The 19,939-nt window shown below is 38.4% G+C and overlaps 1 protein-coding gene across 1 annotated transcript; it reads left to right on the top strand.

Annotated features, from left to right (window-relative positions):
- The first annotated feature begins 6,750 nt into the window (after window positions 1–6,750).
- Window positions 6,751–17,077, top strand: SLC10A2 (solute carrier family 10 member 2). Its single transcript, XM_063149643.1, has 6 exons — window positions 6,751–7,303; window positions 10,358–10,476; window positions 11,605–11,693; window positions 13,781–13,956; window positions 14,528–14,685; window positions 14,957–17,077. The coding sequence occupies exons 1-6, from the start codon at window positions 6,882–6,884 to the stop codon at window positions 15,079–15,081; spliced, it is 1,089 nt and encodes a 362-aa protein (XP_063005713.1). The 5' UTR covers window positions 6,751–6,881; the 3' UTR covers window positions 15,082–17,077.
- The last annotated feature ends 2,862 nt before the right edge of the window (window positions 17,078–19,939 follow it).

Below are 19,939 nucleotides of genomic sequence, written 5' to 3'. Positions count from 1 at the left end.
GCAGTCCCAACAAGTATTACCCACTGTAAAATAAATGGATGTCCTAAGCAAATTAAAATTCTGCCAAGATGAACATCAGATAATATTTCTTCCCTGAGAAGAGGACAATAGTTTTAGACTGGTTTTTCAGAACTAGTGTCTTGTTGTATATAACTTATATATGTAAATATTTCCATTTTTATTTTTCTTCATTCCTGAAGTGCCTATAATGCTGGCATATTCCATATGTTGAAGAAAGATGAGAAATGTTACCAAAAAAATAAAAAAACCCAGAAGTGGTGGGAAGCAGTTCTCACTATGGCCCTGCACTGCATCTAGCAGAATTGGAATCTTAAACTTGTAACAGCTGCCATAACCTGATTCCCTTCCCTCGCACCTCACCACACCTCAACATATGCAATCAGAAAGCTTTAAAGTCAACATTAGTTATATCTTGCTGGCTTTTACTTCAGGTGGACTCCAGTTTTAATAAAGAGATTATTCTTTTATATTTATGAGAAAATTGTATTTCTACATGACTCAAGACTTTCTGTGAGTCTGCAGAAGGTGAAAATAGTACCATGCATTTAGGGTGCTAAAGAAAGAGATGGTATATATGGGTCCCAGCTCAGACCTCTGAAGGTGCCCACCTGAAGACAGTCTGAGTCCAGCAGCTCCCAATATGGTCTGTGGAAGTTCTTAGTTCAAATCTCTGCTGTAAGTAAGTAAAAGAAATGCTTAGGAACTGCCTAAGTGTACACTGCCTCTGTGTCGTGTACACAGAGATCAGCAAGGTTTTGAGATGGGGGCCTAACCTTGTCACTTAATGCATCTGTTTGTGTTCATTAATAAAGCCTGAATTCAAAGCAAAACAGCTGTCAAATAATGGGGAGAAAAAGCGAAACAAAGAAACAAAACCAAAAATAAATGTAAAAATCTAAACCAAAACCCAAGAAACCTGCACAACTTTACTTTTGCATCTCCTCCCCTTTACATCTTTTTCTCATTCCCAGAAGTGCTGCTCAGCACTTACCTGAAACAATTCCAGCCACTTGACTTTCTGTTCCTTTTCAAATTTCTAGACGCACTAAAAGCAGGAATTCAGTAACACTTCTTCTCCACAAATGTCTTGATTTGTGTTCATTAAAGGATGTGCTCTACAAAACCTGGCTCTCAACATCCCCAGTGTAGCTGTCTGATTCAGGGCTGTTCACATGAGCCCTAAGTTATTCTCAGCAGAGAACATCAGGAACGTCAGGCACAATTCACTTTGTTCAGCACAGCAATCCAGGCTGGGGCTCAGCAGTTTAAATATAGGTATGCAATGGTATTTTTAATGTCCCTAGGATATCCTCCCAGCCATGTCCCTGCAGGAAACACAATTCCCACAGCTCATGGCCCATCAACGAGCCCAGTGCAGATGACATGGATAACCCAGGGCTGCATTCCCTTTGTAGTTTTGATCTGGAGCACTAGAGCAATGTTGGAATAAATCCCCAAACTGTTGCCATTTACCATGTGCGAGGTTGTTTAGCAGAGAGGTTTTGGGGTGTGATAACTGGTTTTGTTTAATGGTTTATAACTAAGCCAAAAAGGCCACTGCACATTTGCAGATGTGATCCACTACCAGGGATGTATGAGTTTATACCCATGACTGATCTTTCAGACCATTTCAAAGTACATATGTTAGGGACACCTAAATCAGGGAGACTAAACCATGCTGAAGTAAAATATCCAGATTACACATAGGGAAATTTCCAAGTCCCCAGCACCAAATGCTTTGATCTACTAATCTGTTCCTGTCATGCTTTATTCCTTGATAAGCCATGTCCCATCCATTAACAGGTGAATTAATTCATGAGCATTTTTCACCTATTATCAATTGTATTCTACTATAATTCTCTGCTTTCTCTGCTCTACCTTTATCTCTCTAAACAACAGAGAGAGCCATTAGGTGATTTTGTAATTATTGTTTCAGTTAAATAAAAAATATCAAATTAATTTGTCAATTATCTAAATGAAAATTTTTAAAGGTGCAGCCAGGTTCTAGAGTTTGACAATGGTGGGACAGGCCATTGGAACTGCAGGCAAAAACACTGGTTTCCTACTATTTGTCAGGAGTTAAATACAATAAACCAACATAATAGCAAAGAAGAAACAGTATAAGTGGTTTGCCCTTCTGATGAAAATTAACAGAGCCAAATTTGGTTCCAATAAAATAAAATTCCTCTAATAATTTTATTTTTCCTTAACTTTGTAGAATGAAAATCAATCAGACCTTTGATCTAGAATTTATGCATCTATATTTTTTTGGCCATTTATCCCAATTAAGCCATACTACAAATTAAAATTACAACTTTAAAAGGACAGGTACTGAAATATTTCTGTGGTATTTTAACCCTCAAAGACCAAAGCCAGTCCTTGGTGAAAAACATGAAAACATGTTTTTATTAAGGGATTCCAATCCAATAGAATTATTCAAGAACTTACACTTTTATACCTGGTAGCATGACTAATTTCTTTGATTTGTTATGAAATTATCTAACTTTCAGCTTTTTTAATCAATGTCAGAAGTCACTCTTACAGTTTGGCAGTCAGAAGGCTACCTTATGCTTTTGGCAGTCTGTTGCTGTTTGTCTCACAGCCAGTCCTGATGAACATGTGAAATGTGGATTTCCCCTCATACATCTATCAGGAAAGAGCAAAGTCTGAGGCCTTTGCATTCTCTTCCATGCATTTGAGTGGTAACTATGATCTTTTGTTTTGTTCTGCTGAAAACTGTGACATTTGGCTACTTAAGAGGAGCACATTAAAACATGATTTGGATCGGGAAGTCTGAATTGTGTCAGAAAATGCAAAAGCACTATAGATTTCTCCTTGTAAAATAATTACAGTTCTGACAAATCATAGCAGAACCCTATCCCTCCAGCCAATCACTTATTCTATGCAGGAATCCAGCCATGATTGCAAGGTGTTTCTCTCAGAATCAGCACACTAGCCAGCTAAATTTGCCTGTAATCCAAGTATGTATGTACATCAGGCTTTTTTTCCCAGCTATCCCAGTTTTATTCGTTAAATAAAACGAATTCGATACCTGTGCCCCCAATGTTTCTTTTGAAACTCAGTTCAAGGGTCTAACAGGCAGACTCTAGATGTCTGCACCAGTCATGAAATGTAAAAATGTAAATGTAAAGATTCTGTAAGTTAGCTTTGCAGAAGATAACCAATGAAAAAAATCTTCCATCTATAGCTGGAAATATATATACTATAGTTTAAAGTTATAAACAAGGTCAGAAATACTAGGTACAGCTGCTATCTCTCTTTCAAATATGGTGGTTGTCCTGGTTTAGGGCAAATTTGGGACAAATAATATATATATATATATATATATATATATATATATATATATATATATATATATATATATATATATATATATAAAATATCCAGCATAAACAGAACAGTCAACTGGGGATACAAGAATCATAAAGTCACCCTGTGAACGTGGTAAAAAGCAGGTAATTGACTTTAGAATTGACTTTGGGTAATCAATTATCTGAAAGCAAAGATTCTTCTAACCAAGACATAAATATACTAAGAAGCATCTCAGAGTCTGAATTAAGCAGACAGGGAAGATTCATAAGTCTCATTAAGAGAAACATCACAGCAATAAGCAGCAGACAGCCTTAAAAGACAAACAGTTAAATAGCCTCTCCCAGTGCAGGCTTCTGTATGCACTTACTGCTGTTGTTGTTTTATAACTGCCTGAGTTAATGGATAAATCAATTACCTAATTGTCAGCACAGGAACAGAGCCTTACAAGTTCTACCTACCTGGATTTGTTTGCTGAAGTGACACTAAACTCACTTGAATAAGCTGGGAGCCTCATCGCTGAAAAAATTCAAGAAGAAAAAGCATAGTATTGCTGTTTGTGATGCAAATATACATTTAGTTTGGTATTTCTCTAGTTGAGCATTGATTTTTCTCCTTTTTGAAGTATGCTGACAGTGTCTGGGTGTGTTAATCATCACCAAAATGCCCACCAAGTTCACTGCACTGCTCCTTCCTTCTGTAAATGTCAATGTGAAATGCTTAAAATCACCCTGGCTAACACGTGAACATGTCCAGGCAAAAGATGCCAGCTAGGTTCACAGAGCAGTACATAGTCCATCTCACCAGTTTAGCAGCATAACTTGAGTGGAAAACAGGCAGTGAAACAGAAGGCATGCAGCTAAGTATCTCTGAAAACCATCTCTGAACTGCTGCTTTCCTTGAGGATGTCTCCCACTAGCCTGCATTTAATCCATGCAAATGGATTAAATCCCAGAAGCACATTTTAAAAAGCAAAACAGACTTAGAGGAATGTTTGAAATCCAGCACTCCTGAGAGACCCACCTGCCTACTCAGTAATACCCTACCTCCTGCAACATGCCAAGTTTTTAACTGTGCCTGTAAATATTTCAATGTCTTGGATAAGGTTTTAGTTCCCTAACACAGGAGGACTGCTTGATACAGAAATTCCCATCTGTGCTATATTGTGGCAATGTCAGCCTAATAATAAGTTGAATTCAGAAGGGCTCTCTTCTGTTTCCAGACAGCATTTTTGTGATCTAAATGCTAGCTGCTGAAATAATGACTCACTATCATCCCTTTTAAAATAGAGGGGAAAAAACAAAGGCAAAGCTAGCAGTTAAATACAGGTTAATTTTGCACAACTTGCTGCTCCACAAGGCCACACTGGTGAGTAGCTGATGTGCTGTTTGTCCTTAGCTAAACACAAAACCTGTGCATGAAAATCTCCCCCTACACACTGTTCATAGAAATCAAATTCCAAAATGACAGCAGCAGAGGCTGGAGACCCAAAGCAGGGACATTTCATCTGTGCTGTGTCTGGGGATACAGCATCAAGCACCCCTGCAGCGCCCAGTCCAGGGGTCTGCAAGGAGACAGAGGAGGTAAAAGCAAGCCCCTGCATGAGGCTCTGCTGAGAAACAGCCGCTCTAAGCCTCACCTCCTCTCCCAAACTACTCACTCTGGGTTTCCACAGCATACCAGACACTTACAGGACTAGGAAAGCTGCCCCCGGCCCAAAGGTTTGCTGGAGATTTCAAGATGCTTGTAAAAAAATTTTAGTTTCAACAAGAAACAAGTTCAAGCGCAAATCAAAACTCTGATAGAGGTTTTATAGAAAATATTAATACAGCATTATTAATATGGCTTTAAAAACCTTACTAGCCCTTTAAAATATTTGGATTGAAAAGTAAAATCTCCTAAAACATTCCATTTGAAAGCTACCATAAAAAGGAGAATAAGTTTTTCTGCCAAACTCAGATCTTGTGGCTTTCTTTTCCTTTCATCTGCTCCTTATTACCTTACTTGTTGTTCTGTTAGACATATCCTAGTCACACAGATGTGGCACTAATCACAGGGCAGGAGTTGCCAGCTGCCTGGGAGGATAAAGCTACTCTGACATTATCCCATCAGGCACCCAGCAGTGACTTAGGAGATACAGCCATTTAGCTGACCCCTCTGTAAAGAAGCAGGTGCCATCTGAGCATGCTGCGAAATCCTTTCTGAGGCAGTCAGCTCCCCCTACACAATTCAAGGTTTAAAGTTTTAAAGAAAAGCAAGTCGTATCATTCGTATCATTTCACACACTGATGTTCAGAACAAAGTGCTGAGATTTCCAGTGAGAGTCTTGCTTGCTGAAGATAATTATGGCTTAGCATGTTACTCTAGTGAAAAATATTTCTGTGTTGAAAAATCAGGATTTTTGGGGGCATCAATTGCACTTTACATATCAGACTCCATTTTAACCTAAGATCTACCCTGGAAGATACTTCTGCCACAAATCTTGAGCCCAGGTAAAGAAAATTATTAAGATTCTTCCTCTGAAAACCATCCAAATTTACAGATTTTCATGGAAGCCTAAGGGGTAAATCTTTAAAAGCTTTTCAAAATTTGAGACTGCTTTTGAGCCATGGGGATGACAGAGCACAAGCCATACCAAAGCCAGGCACAATAAACCTGTGTCCTAACTTTTGTGCTGTACCTGAGAAGAAAAGGTGGCCTGCATTGTCATCCCTGGCATGGATGCTGAGCGTGTCGTGGCAGGGAAGGGGTTGTGGTCAGCTTGCTGGGTGCCATGGCTCCAGAGTCATGTGCCAGCCTCACTGCCCTGCTCTCTGTTCCCCATGCTTGACTCAGAGAATATATCTCCTTCCCCCTCTGCCCTTACCACCCCACTCTCCTCCTGTCACTGTGCACCCCTTCCATTCCAAGCTGGATCAAAGAACTGTGACTGCACCTGCTGCACCTGGCAGAAGGTGTCAGGAGGACACTGAATCTCCATGCTGCCAAAAACAAAGATTCCATGTCATTCAAATGAGCCTGTGGGTTGTGCTGAATGTTGCATCCATTAGCAAGTGCTGCAGATTCAAATCATACCTCAGGACTTCTGCTCAGGGTTTCTTGTGTCTCGGTTACTCACCACACAGACCCCTGTACTGCCAGCAACACTGTATGCATGAGCAGGTCTCCCAAAGACATGCAAGAAACTCAAAGAATGAAGTCTAAACTTTCTCTTCCTCATGTGATTCTCATTTTATGGTCTTAGCAGCACTACAAGCCTCCTTTACATCTTTAAATATTAACACAGCTATTCTCTTCATGTGGGATCCCTCATTACCATATGAATAAATGATTAATGGTCACTGTACCAAAGAAGTGCAACTTTTATAACTATATGAATCAGCACTGAGCCAAACCCTTCAAGAGTAGTAAGAGTTTTCTGGCATTTATTGCACTTTATTGCTTCCTGGATCATTTAAAAGAAGTCACTGACGAACAACTGTAGGCTTGAAAGTTTACTGCGGATACAGTGAGAAGTTCTGTACTTCAAAATGCAGACAAACTTTCTTTCCCAGCAATTTAATGCTGGTCCTTTGGCAGAAAACTCCACAGCTTGTCCAGCAAATGCTACTATTTGTGATGGCACCTCTTGTGTATTGACAGAAGATAATTTTAATCAAACTTTGAGCGTAGTTTTAAGTACTGTTCTAACAATCATGCTGGCTTTGGTGATGTTCTCCATGGGCTGCAATGTGGAAATCAAGAATTTCTTGGGCCACATAAAAAGACCCTGGGGTATATTTGTGGGTTTCCTTTGCCAGTTTGGAATTATGCCTCTCACAGCCTTCTTGCTCTCTTTGGCCTTCAACATCCTTCCTATTCAAGCTGTCGTGGTGATGATCATGGGATGCTGTCCGGGGGGCACAGCCTCGAATGTTATCGCCTACTGGGTGGATGGAGACATGGACCTAAGGTAAGAGCAGCTGTTCTTTAAGTACTGCATGTGGCTCTTTACATTGCAAATTTTACATTGAAAAGGACTGTCTGATCTCTCTGATGGTTTTCTTAGCTTCCTGGCACATGCATGGTGTTTTCTCCTTGTAAAGATGGTTAGTTACTGTAATTGCAGTAAATATAAGCAGAATAGCAAATATCCTTGGTTCATTGGGAATTCATGAGAAGATATCACTAGAGAATTGTGTACATTAGAAAATATCTTTATTGTTAAACTTCAGATCCTGGAGCAAATATCATCTATGAAGACAATTAAAATAATATATATTATGAAAACTTTGCCCAAGTTAAAATTACTTTTCTTTCTCCCAAGATCCTGAGTAGTGAAAATATTAAAAAAACCATATGATTTTGGGACCAGAATCCTCTGTACAAAATAGAAACTATGCAGCTTTTCTTGTAAAAGAGCTCCTGTGGAAAAATATTTTCCCTCCTTTTGTGTTCTATACAATAAAAAGACAGGTATTTATTTTCTCAATGAATACTAGTTCTAATGAATACTTGTGATAATTCTTTCTGCTCCTGGAACCTTATGCAAAGTCTTCAAACTGAGGGAATATTTTACAGGCTAGAAAGCACTGCTTAAGGCAGCCCTGCATATAGGGAGCAATGAAAACCCTCCTTTGTGTCAGTGTAATGGTCTCAATGACAAAGTGCTATCAACTCAGAAGCAGATGTGTAAGGCACCTGACATGGCCTAGGACATCAAATACACAGGAGAAGTAAACCCTACTCTTAATGCAAATTCCATGGGAGGTTCATCAACTCTAAGAGCCTCTAAAAACAAGTTGTCTTTTTATTTTTATGTCCTGAGTACTTTGGTCTAAAACAAAGAGGATCGTTTCTCTCTTTCCTACAGAGCAAAATAAATTAGAGCATTCATCCAATTTATCATATGCCAGTCTTAACTAGAAACAGAAAAAATAGTAGAAGTAAGAAATATGTGGAGCTAGAGTAAAAAGTCTAATAATGTTAATATTTGTAGCTTTGGTACAATATTTTTTCCATCCTTTGAAAATATTGAACTTTTCTGTCACATACAGGTATTAATGTAGAAAACAGCTTTCAAATTATAAATGAGGTTAGCTCTGCTAATCCTTGACTTCCTCATTGTAGATGAAAAATCTATGATATTAAGAACTGTAAGACTCTTAATTTCAACTAATACAGGTCTAAGAAATCACAGATGAGAAGATATTGAGTACAAGGCTGAAATTTTGTTCTAATCTCTCCCTGAAAGAATAAACTGAGCTAAAGTATGCTTGGTCAGCTCTGTATGCTCAGAGTTGCTCCAATGAAATCAGTATTAAAAACCCAGATTTATAATGCTATAAACATGAACAGGATTTCTATCCCTTGGTGATGACAAAGGGTGAAGTTAATTGAAAATGCCTTTAAAAGGTTATTCTTCGGGTAAAGACCTCTACCTTTAGTCAGAGGCTTTTGGTCAGTACCTTTGCAACAAAGATGCAGGGACCACAGGATACAGGAGGTACAGCAGATTGTCAAGGCAGGCATCTTCTCTTCTCAACAGAAGAATAACATTGGAAGTTGTATGGATGGTTTCTGGAGCCGCCACAGTATTACAGAAACCTGCCCATCATATCAGACATTGTTTTGGTTTTAAGTTTAATATTTTATGATTCTACATTACAAACCATGTCTATACTTCTGCTTCAAAACCTTTGTGCAAATGGACCACAAGTTGGAGAAGGAATTAGTTTTATAATTAGCATTATGATCATAGTCAGGTGAAGTATGATGTTTCATATCTTTCTTAGTAAATCACATCCAGCTGATAACCTCTAATGCTTCCCCATAGAGATATCTTTTGATATTTCACAAAAACAACTGCTTCTGTGGAAACAGGGACAGGGGTTAGAGGATGGCCAGATTTTGGAGAAGGAGGTACATTCAGGGACAGTATAAAGATATAGGAAATACAGAGGTAGGAAACATGAGGGGCTTTTTTTTCCATTTGGGACTTCATCAAACCTTAATTGTAGCCTGTAACTCTTTTTCTCAGTAGGAGACTTCTATAGGAATTCTTTTGCCGGAGGCTCCTGCAAATTCCTATTCAATGACTCTAAGGCAGAGAGTGACTAGAACCAAAATGAATGCAGATATTCCTGTGGTTTCTGCATAATTTTTTCTAGATTTCTCTGGATCTGCTCAGCTTGTGGCCAGGATCAGTAGTCTCTTTTCTGAGCACAAGCAACAATAAAGAGAAATCTGAAGTGAGGCTCAGAAGAAACCTTCCAAAATCTCTTAACTAGAACCTTCTCTCACTATTTTTACACCAGAAAAATGAGATTTGCATGCATAATTTTATCTACTGTATTCCAATTCCAACTCCTTAAAACAAGGAGTTTCCTCCTTATTTTAGATGTCTTGTCTTTTCCTATTTCTTCACTCCTGTAGCAGAATGCATCTTTTTGCACAACAGAAAACAGAAATATCTTTGCGAAATGCAGGAACAATCCTTATGCTAAGCCTCACTGAGCAATTCTCAGCACCTACTTTTTGGCCTAGAGCAAAACAAGCCAGAAAAGGGAATTTTATTTTATCACATATCATAGGCAATTAAATGGATTTCTGTGCTATTGACTTCAGAGTGAAATTTTAACACCCTAGAACTGCTGTTATAACTAAAAGCTCCATTTGATGTCCATCTCTGCCCCTGTTTCCTGCTTACTGTCCTCTCTGAAACCAGCCAGAAAGGCAGCATGGAAACATATTTGCCAACAGACCTTTCTGCTGGCCGCCTGTCTGACTGCCTCCTTTGCACCAAAATTTATGGTTCTGTGGCTGCAGAACACCTTGATTTTTCATGTTCTTTTCTTTTCAGCAGAAGCCATTCCTTTCATTTAGCTTTTCTCTAACCTGATAAATTGTCTGTAGCCAGCAACATTTCTTGCACAACCTTTCACAAGGTGTGAAATGGTAATAAGAAAATGAGAAAGACTATGGGCTAGCATGAGATGAACTGTCACTGTAACCAATTTCTTTGCAGCATCAGCATGACAACTTGCTCCACGCTGCTTGCAATGGGAATGATGCCACTTTGTCTCTTTGTTTACACCAAAATGTGGACTGATGCTGATGCAATTGTACTCCCCTATAACAGCATTGGTGAGTCCAGTGAAACAGCACTTTCTCTTCTGTCTATCCTCCATTCAGGGCAACCTTTACCATCACCCTGCAGTCAGGAAGAAATCACCTCAGATTTTTAAAAATATTTCTCTTTCTACCTTTTAATAACCTTCATGGGCATTAGGCCCATGAAGAATCACTTCACATCATCCACAGCTCTGCCAAAGAAAGACTTGAAGCCGTTATAAATATTGTACAGATAATTGTGACAAGATTGTGCTTGTTTTTCTTTCCAAATGGCTTTGAGACCTACATGGTAGTGGGATAAGAATATAGAATAATTCAGATAGGACTAGCTGCTTCTTCTGGATGAAAGTGTTTATAACAGCTTTAAGACACAATCCTACAAAGAGCTAAATGCTGAGGCCATAATCTGACAAAATACTTAGGCACACGTGGATAATTAAGCAAGTGATTAAAGCTGCTGAGTCTCTTTGAAAAGCTGCAATCTACACTGCCAGGAGTGGCTTCATTTGACTTCCTGTCAAAAATCTCATTCAGCTACAAAGAGAAAATAGTTAAAGTATTTAGAAATACATGCTCCAGTGCTTTGCAGAGCTGTGGCCCTAGTGCTTATCAAGTGCAGTTCCATGTTGTGCTAATCTTAAAAGCCAGCAGAATCACTTTCACATTCTTCAACTTCACTTCCCATTGTCCTTGGGGAAAAACAAAAAACCAATACGTTGCTTGTGCTTTCAAAGTAAATACTGGAGGGGGAAGGCCAAAACAAAAGAAGCTCTAAACTGGTTGCTGATACGGTACAGTAGCAAAACACCTGCAGACAAAATGAACATTTAATATAGCTACTCACATCACAGGATAGTGATGATTAGCACACTCAGATTTCTGTCTGCCTTTCTGATGCAGGTGAATGAGCATGTAGCTCAGCAGAATGGCAATTACTTCAACAGGCTGCCAAAGATAATAGAGTCTATAGAAAAGCAAATAGGCAGGTGTGGGTAGAGTGTGCATGAGTGCTCCAGGGTGTGCACGCAGAAACATCCCCTGAAAGGCTGCTCCAGGCCCACAGTCACTCATCATGGTGCCCGTCCTGTGGTGAGCTCTTGCACCATGCAGGGTCTTGACTTCTCTTTTCTTTTTTTACAGGACTTTCTCTGGTAGCTCTTGTAGTTCCTGTTTCAGTGGGAATATTTGTCAACCACAAGTGGCCTAGTAAAGCAAAAATCATACTTAAGGTAGGATATATAAGGCTGAAGTATAAGCAATTATGGACAAATTATGGAATCAGTGGGACCACTGAAGCAGTACATTGCTATTCATAGTATTAGTACTTGACTTCAAAAGACCTGGTAAGTTTTCAGCAGAAAACAAATGAGGTGCTGTGGAAATGTATTGCTTTTCCCCTGCACAAACATGCATGAGTTGCATGCATTATTAGCAACCATCATTATCTAAAGAACCTACTTTTGTCTTTGGCTGCAACTATGTTAGTAATTGAGTTCAGTATATAATGTAAACTGAAATTGGAAGGAAAATCATTCAGGTGAACAGAAAGCAGTTTTTTCTCTGCAAAACAATAAAAAATAAAATAGTTCTGGATCAAAATGCCTTTCTCCTTTTAAGAGAGTTTCCTAATTTTTTTGTGATCCAATTTTTGAGTGTGAAGCCAATTTTTATTAAAAAATAATAAACATAAAATATTCCAACTCTTAAATAAACCTTAAAAGACTATTGACAAAATACAGGATGCCATCTTTGCAAGATTGTCTCAGTTACATCAAAAATATGGGAATTTTGGCAAAAAACTGTTCTCATCAAAATAATAACAATAATTCAGCCACATCTAGGGTGACAGCAAATTAATTATTCTGTACATTTGGTTTAGGTTTAAAGAGATTTTCATATGTACTGATAATTCTTGGCCTTTGCTAATCATTCTTATTTAACAAATATGTTATCTAAATTTTCTTAAAGAAAACTACTCTGGTCGCATGTTTTTCTACCTATGTTTGTTATCACTTCTTTGCTATTGGCTCAGACAGCATAGAGCACAAGTAAAGTCTTTTTAAGTCAATCCATTTTCATGAAACTGCTAGCTTATCACATTGCATTTTGAAATGCATTCACATCTTACTATTTCTATTTAATCAGTTGAGGGGAAAGCATGGACTTGTACTTGCATGTGAAGAAACTCTACTCGATCTCTCAGCAAAGCCTCATTTCATTCCTTCTTACTGAGTGGGTGAGCAGCCCACAGCCTTGAGAGTTTTCTTTGTGTAGGACAATGAAGCACCAAGTGAAGATTGAGCCATAGCTGTCAGATTAAGGCCTATATAGTGAGAAATTCAGACAAGAGAACAAAGACAGTGTGCCAGGTGAAAGAAGAGCTTGTCATGGCCAGACCATGTTTCTTCTTCCAAAGTTCATGTGTTTAATAGCTCAGCCAAACAAAAGCACTTGCTCACTCGGTGCTCTTAAAAATGTTTCAGCCAAAGACTGATGGAACCACTTCAATGGCAATACATGTTTTAGCTGAGAAATACATCCTTGTAAGCTTAGACTAAGAAGTGTGTCTCTGAGATCCCTGACAGACCTTCCACTTGGGTATTGAAAAGAGAGTGAGCTATAACTTTTTTAGGCAAGCAGTGGTAAAGGTCTCAGTACATTTAGTCACAAGAAATAAGATCAACTACAGTGCTCAGGTCTATGTAAAAGGGCTATACAAGCTCATAACCAGTTTTCAAGCATGAATTTTTAGCCTCATTAAAGATTTACCCCTGCACTTGGCAAATAATTTCCTAGCACTAGCTCACTAGCAATCTAGTGTCTAATTAGCACACACTGTACTAAGCCTCAGAGTGATTCACCAAGGTGGGGAGCAAAATGCAGTATTCTACTTACTAGGCTGTCAGTTTCTCAACAACTCTGGGGAAATTTTTCTAATGTGTGCACCATTCCTCACTCATATCAAACCTGTGAAATTACTTTTAATCTCCAGCCCTAAGTACAATTATAGTCAAGGCTTAAAAAGGCTAGTTTTACAGACATCTTCTATAGAAACATATTACAGCTGTGTCTTGATCTAGAGCTGTAGTCACACCTTGAAGTACATCATACATCTCCTGTTTGTTAAAATGGCAACTATCTCATCTCTCTGACTGCTTTGAATTGCTGTAAACACTAGGTTTTGTGTTTAACATGACATTTCAGTGACTCACATTTGACGCCATGCTTTTTGCCATTGAATTTCCTTGAGGTGTCATTTGTACAGTACTGTGTGATTCTGTGATCCTGACTGAATCCCTCTTCTTTTGCTTCACAGGTAGGTTCCATTGTGGGAGCAGTGCTCATCGTGCTCACTGCTGTGGTTGGGGGAATACTCTACAAAGGCTCCTGGGTTATCACACCAAAATTATGGATCATTGGCACCATATTTCCAGCAGCTGGATATACTTTAGGATTCTTTCTGGCTCGCCTAGCTGGTCTGTCATGGAACAGGTAATGCACAGCCTTTATTCAACTGCATAAAAAGATTTTATTCAGGGATTAATCAATGCTGAGAATGCTCTCTAAACATTATTTAGGTTACAGAGTCACTCATTCACTAAGTCTGCTTTTCTGTGATACTAAGTGCAGACAAAGATTTTCTCGTGCACATTCATTTACAGATTCTGACAATAACATTTCCTCCAACCCTTCATATGTTTTCCCTTTGTGCGCCAATGTCTTGCACTTCAAGCAGGTGAAACAGACCTGACTTGTAAGTGGTTTGGAACTGCAGTAAAACCTCTCATGTAAATGCATCAGTCTACAATTTAGACCACCATTGCAAGAGAGAGAGACAGTGAGTGCCACATATGTGCCTTGAAGGTGGTTCACTGTCTTCTACAGCTGCTGAACCGCCAATAATTGGTGGTACCGGCCATAGGTGGAGTGTTTTTCTGACTATGTCAGCTGAAGGAAAAAATTTTCTTAGTTATCCTTTACATTTTTTGCTTATCCAGATTAGTAAAAAGCATTGGACCCACTGGATGCTATTTCCCACCTGTCTTTGTATTATTCCCTTTAGGTGTCGTACAGTGTCTCTGGAAACAGGCATGCAAAACACCCAGCTATGTTCCACCATAGTACAGCTCTCATTCACTCCTGAACAACTTGAACTGATGTTTACTTTCCCACTCATCTACAGCATTTTCCAGCTGTTGTTTGCAGCACTAATTTTAGGAGGTAAAGTATAGTAATTTTATATTATAGCACTATAATTATCATTATTATTACCAGTTTAACTTTTCATGTATATTAAGAAAACAAGAAGAGATAAAAATAATCAAATGGATTTCAAAATCAAATCATAGCTTTAAAAAGACTTTCTGGAAGTTTTGAAATATTTTAGCAATATAAAGAAAGAAATGTTGCATGGATATATGTTACTACAGCATATTTTTCAGGTAATTTTTATAATTCTTTTATTTAATACTGTCCATATATTGATCCTCAGGCTACCGTCTTTACAGAAGACGCCATGTCAAAACAAAGACAGATGTTGAGAAAACAGCGCAAAAAGAGGATTCAAAATCAGAAGCTAAAATAAATGGAGGATTTGTATCAGATGAGATTAAATAGACAATTATGTCTGCTTCCACCAGCTGTGAAAATAAAGAATATATGGTTTATTTAAAACATTTCTTTTTCACATGCTGTTTTTTCATGGTAATATTAAACAAAAGAAGAAGTTCTGCTGACATTGTACAGCGAGACTTTAAAATTATTTACTTAAGAAAGATCTATTTTGATTTTTAACATGGTTTTTGCCACAATGGTAGAATGTGGTTTTCAGGATAATTTCCCAAATTATGGATTATTTTACATTTTATTATTATGGATTATTAAACAAAAAGAAGAATAAAGGTGGGCTATTGCCAAAAAGAAGCAGATATCTGCAATACCAACTCCAGCCCATGATCCTGCAAATCCATCTGCTAGTCTCAGCCCCACATAAAACAAAAAGAAATCTTGTGAAAGTGTCTGAGCAGGAACAAGAGTTGACGTGGAAGATCTGGTAAGGCTGAATATGAATCAAGCATGAAATTGGACCAAGCCAATAAAAGAAATAAAAGTTTCATTTAGGTCAGTCTGGGCAGACTAAAGCACTGTATTAATTGCTTGAAGCATTAATTTATTCTAAAGCTATAATTTTAGCAAGTGCAAGGCACCTTATGACTCCATTATTTTTCCCAACGTAATAGAAAGTAATAGGATGTAGCAGTCTTACATCTTCGGTCTGGGTCTTTCAGGTGCTGGAAACAGGAACAGAGAGGCAAAGGTGAGGACTTAAGCCTTGAGCAATTTTAGTGACAGCAGTGACAGCTGCATACAAAGGAGCAAGCAGAGGTTCTGGAAGTGTAAGAAATTATCAGCTTCTGCACTGAAAGGAAGGCATTTGAAAATGGAACAAAAAATATCCCTGATTCATCCAGGACTGCTTCCACCAATCTTAACATGAGACAGCAGTGCTTGGAAAGAGTTATATACTTTTTTTTATGTTATGAGCTAAATAAATTTGAGCTGGCCAGATGTCTATGACATGTAGACATTGGTATAGTTGACAATTTTAAGATTTTATTTATATCAACAGCAAATAGAAATAGTTGGATGTACACATACATTATATATTGTTTTTTTCTGAAAATTCAAGAGTTCGTGTGGAAATCTCTCCTAATTTTGTGGAGAAAATAAGTACAATTCTAAGAGAAATAGTGCAGTAAACTCCTTGCAGCTGTAATTTTTTAAGGAAACACTCAGTAACATAGGTCCTGTAGCATAAAGAAAATATCCAGAGAACTTTAGGTTAATGAATGAGAAGAGATTGGCTGACCAAAAAATTCAAAAGTGAATGAACTATCAGCACATGGAAACAATATACCTTTCTGTCATATTCAAATGGACCTTCCAAAATATGGTGAATTTATGTGGCAGGTTTTTCACAAACACAACTGAAATTGTGGAATTTAAGTTCGCAACATGCAGCTTTCCACTGCTGCAGAAACATGCCCAGTACTAAACAAAGAATAAATAATTGTTGTCCCATATGTTAGGGAAAGGGTCTCAAAATGTTCCTGAGTTCTGTGAGGTTTGAAGCTGCTTTACTTTTTGCAGGTAGATCAGAATGATCATAACTTCCAAGGAGGAGTTCAACACTGAGTAGGTGTTAGTACACAACAAGGTGTTCTGTGTTTTATAGAACAGAGATTAAACAAAACAATGTGGCAAAGACTGTTATGAAGAAATCGTAAATTGTAAAATAACACATTCATCAAGAAAAGCATAAGATGTTATTTGTAACATCTGTACTAAAATGGTTATTGTCCTGCTCCTGCATCTGTCAAAAAATGGGCAGTGGAACTTAGGATCATGTCTTTCTTAAACACAAAGCTACTACTCTTCCCCCATGCTTGCTGAACTTCAATGTTTTTGTGTATGTTTCAAGCAGATCTTGAAAATGTATTGAAGAATAAGGGTTTGTCCTGCTTATACTCTGTGTGTGTATCTGTGTGTCTGCGTGTGTATTTAACACAACTGTATAAACATTGAACTAAATAAAGTGAGAAACTGTTTATAATTTTGCCCACTGGAGTAATTTAAGGTGAAAAGAGTTGAGACCGAAACCAAACATGCAGACAGAGTTTATAGCTTTGAGATGTAACAAAAACATCTCATGTTGTGGGTCAAATGGGTATGTTTAATAATCCTAGAACCATAGAACGGTTTGGGTTGGAAGGGACCTGGAAATGTCATGTAGTCCAACCTTCCTGCAATGAGCAGGGACATGTTCAACTAGATCAGGTTGCTCAGAGCCTCATCCTACTTGATCTGGAATGTTATTTTCTAAATCTTCAGCTGTAGAAGTGAAGTCTGTACAACGCCAGTATCAGATCACTTGTGGAGCTGGGGTGGGATATTTCACAGTAGTGTAGGAAACCACCAGCGAAGATGTGTCCTCTCTCCAGAGGTGTCCAAAAAGATATTTGGGTATCTATAGACCTATAAATGCAGGGATATGGGCTGTTCAGTTGCAGGGGTCTGGTGGTCTCCAACCTTGCAGTTATCATCAAAATACTGGTATTGTCAAAAGGAAAACCCTGGACTGCTGAGATCAGCTTGTTTAATCTGCTCAGTGTCAGCTCCTCACATTCCATAGTATGAAAATCCTTTCAATGAAAGGCAGCATCACTGAGTCACCACTGCTTTATAAGCAATCTTCTATGCATGGAAACAACCTGTGGATGGGAACATTCCAGCTTGTGCAACTGAAAAGCATCATGGAGCATTGTTCAGGCTAATAAATGTCCATTTTAATTAACTCTTACACGTACTGGCAATCAGGAATTTTCCAGTCCTAAGAAGTTGTACAGGTTCTAGGGTACCACTGCAAGTTCACTTTTAGATATTCATTCATGTCCAGAGTGCCTGGGTAGTCCATGACTTTGTTGCCATGCTGGTTCTCAAGCTATTGCAGTCAAAATGAGATGAAGCATGTCTAAGGACAGATACCCCAAAAGTTGAAATGACAGTTGAATTAATGCCTAACTCATCCCAAGGTCTGTAGTATAAGGCCTACCAAGATGCAAAAATCACACTTGCCAAGCCAATCTTTAGCCATAAATCTTGATATAAAGATGCATTCTCTGGTCAGCAAAGAGAAGGGGACACAACACCTCAGAGTTAATCATGCCCACCATCTCAGAATTGTCCATCTCTATAAAGTAGATTTAGATGGCCTGACTTAGATCAAATATCTAAATTTTTTGTCTCAGAAAGAGGAAAAAAGAAAGTTGAAATTATTAACTCTTTTTATATTGCTTTCTGTTTCTGCATAAGGTGTCTGAGCATCCAGAGATGCTCATTCTGTCTCCTTTAACGAGGAAGATGGGCTTTATAGTTGAGAATATAAAAACTAGACAAGATAAAAGACTGTATGGTGATTCTAATCTTCTATTATATAACTTCTAATATAACTAATTTCTCATCTGACTTAAAGGCGGGTAGAAGAACTGGTTCAGTCATGTAGTGTGCTGTGTTAGTCAGAAGTGTAATTTGGGTAGAATTAATAAGCAAATTGATTTGCCATTTACATTAAATTAGTTTCTTGTTTCAAACTGTCATGGTTTAACATAGTTTAGATTTTAGTTAAGGAAAAAGTCCACAAGCTAACAAGCTACTTTAATGATTCCCTGTAAGGACTTTGGCAGCTTCCTTTGGACCTAACGGAACAAAATAAGCTGGTGAGTTTTGAATATTGACAACTTGTTAAACCACTTAAGAAAGCAGAATGTGCCTCTATGAAATCACATTTAAAGAAGAACAAGCCCTGGGAAAAGCTCTCTTGCTTCCAGCCTCCGAACAGGTAACTGGACACTGGCTGGGCCAGGTCCCACTCCACCGCGCAGTCCACACAGACTGCCGGGCAACATCTGTACTGAAACAAGCAGATGTTAAAGTAGCTGTGAGTCAATGAGAAGCTTGAAGAGAGAGATTAGAGAGATGAGAAACCTCGGCCCAGGGACAGAAGAAGAAAACCTCTGTTCCCAGAGATAAAAGAAGTTCTATACTAGAACAGCTCATCCTTAAAATTGCACCCCAATAAGCTGAAATGACCCATGGTGGTAGTTGTGGGAAGACTACCAATCCATGGGAGAGACTTCACGGTTGCAGATTTCTAGGCAGCTGCTACTTGTGAAAATTAAAATCACGAGAGAACTGTTTCTTGTGGAAAAGCCTCCATGACGGGGCAGGAGATGTCCCTCTCCTTAAGTGAACTGAAAAAATGTTATTTTAGAAGTGGTAAACTGACTGAAAATACCAAATATTGTCTCTTTATGTTGTCAGTAGGAAAAGAAAGAGGAGTTGGGGGCAGGAGAAGTGTTCTATTCTGATTTCTTATTATTTTTCTTTTGGTTCCGTTAATAAAGTTTTTATATACCCTTCAAAGTTTTGAGCCTGCTTTGCTCTCATCCTAATCCTTATCTCACAGCAGTGGGTGCATTGGCATTTGGCCAGTGCTAGACCCACTGCATTAATTGGTGCATTGGCCAGGAAACTCGGACTGGCGAACCAAAACCGCTGCACTTAATTGGTGTTTCTGCCCAGCTGAAATGAAGCTGCCACACAAACTAGTAAGGTTTTGATGTTCAAAACCTGCTTTTTTCAATATCTGCCTGTCAGTATAATTTTTGTATGCCACAGAAAAGAGAAATTAGTTTGTTTTTATTTTTTTGGGGTCCAACCAATTAGCATACTGTACACTTGATGCAAATCTAATTCCCTAGTTCCCAGGGTACAGACCTTCATTTCTTGGTATCTGACCAGAATCTGCCCTCCACAGATTAATTGTAGCTTGCTTACATCCAAAATTAAAGGAAATATAGTGTAACAGTTCCATAACACAATGGTAACCAACCGGGCCTGACTGGGTCTTTCAAGC

Source organism: Melospiza melodia, chromosome 2 (assembly GCF_035770615.1).
Source record: "Melospiza melodia melodia isolate bMelMel2 chromosome 2, bMelMel2.pri, whole genome shotgun sequence".
In the NCBI taxonomy this organism is placed as follows: domain Eukaryota; kingdom Metazoa; phylum Chordata; class Aves; order Passeriformes; family Passerellidae; genus Melospiza; species Melospiza melodia.
The sequence above is the reverse complement of the archived record's forward strand: the minus strand, read 5'-3'. Positions and strand labels throughout refer to the sequence as shown.

Bases quoted from the DNA above. Each gene is read 5' to 3' on its own strand.
- SLC10A2 (XM_063149643.1), top strand. From the start codon at position 6,882: ATGCAGACAAACTTTCTTTCCCAGCAATTTAATGCTGGTCCTTTGGCA. The intron at 13,957-14,527 runs GTAATGCACAGC...TATTCCCTTTAG, and splicing joins GCTGGTCTGTCATGGAACAG to GTGTCGTACAGTGTCTCTGG. The intron at 14,686-14,956 runs GTAAAGTATAGT...ATTGATCCTCAG, and splicing joins TGCAGCACTAATTTTAGGAG to GCTACCGTCTTTACAGAAGA.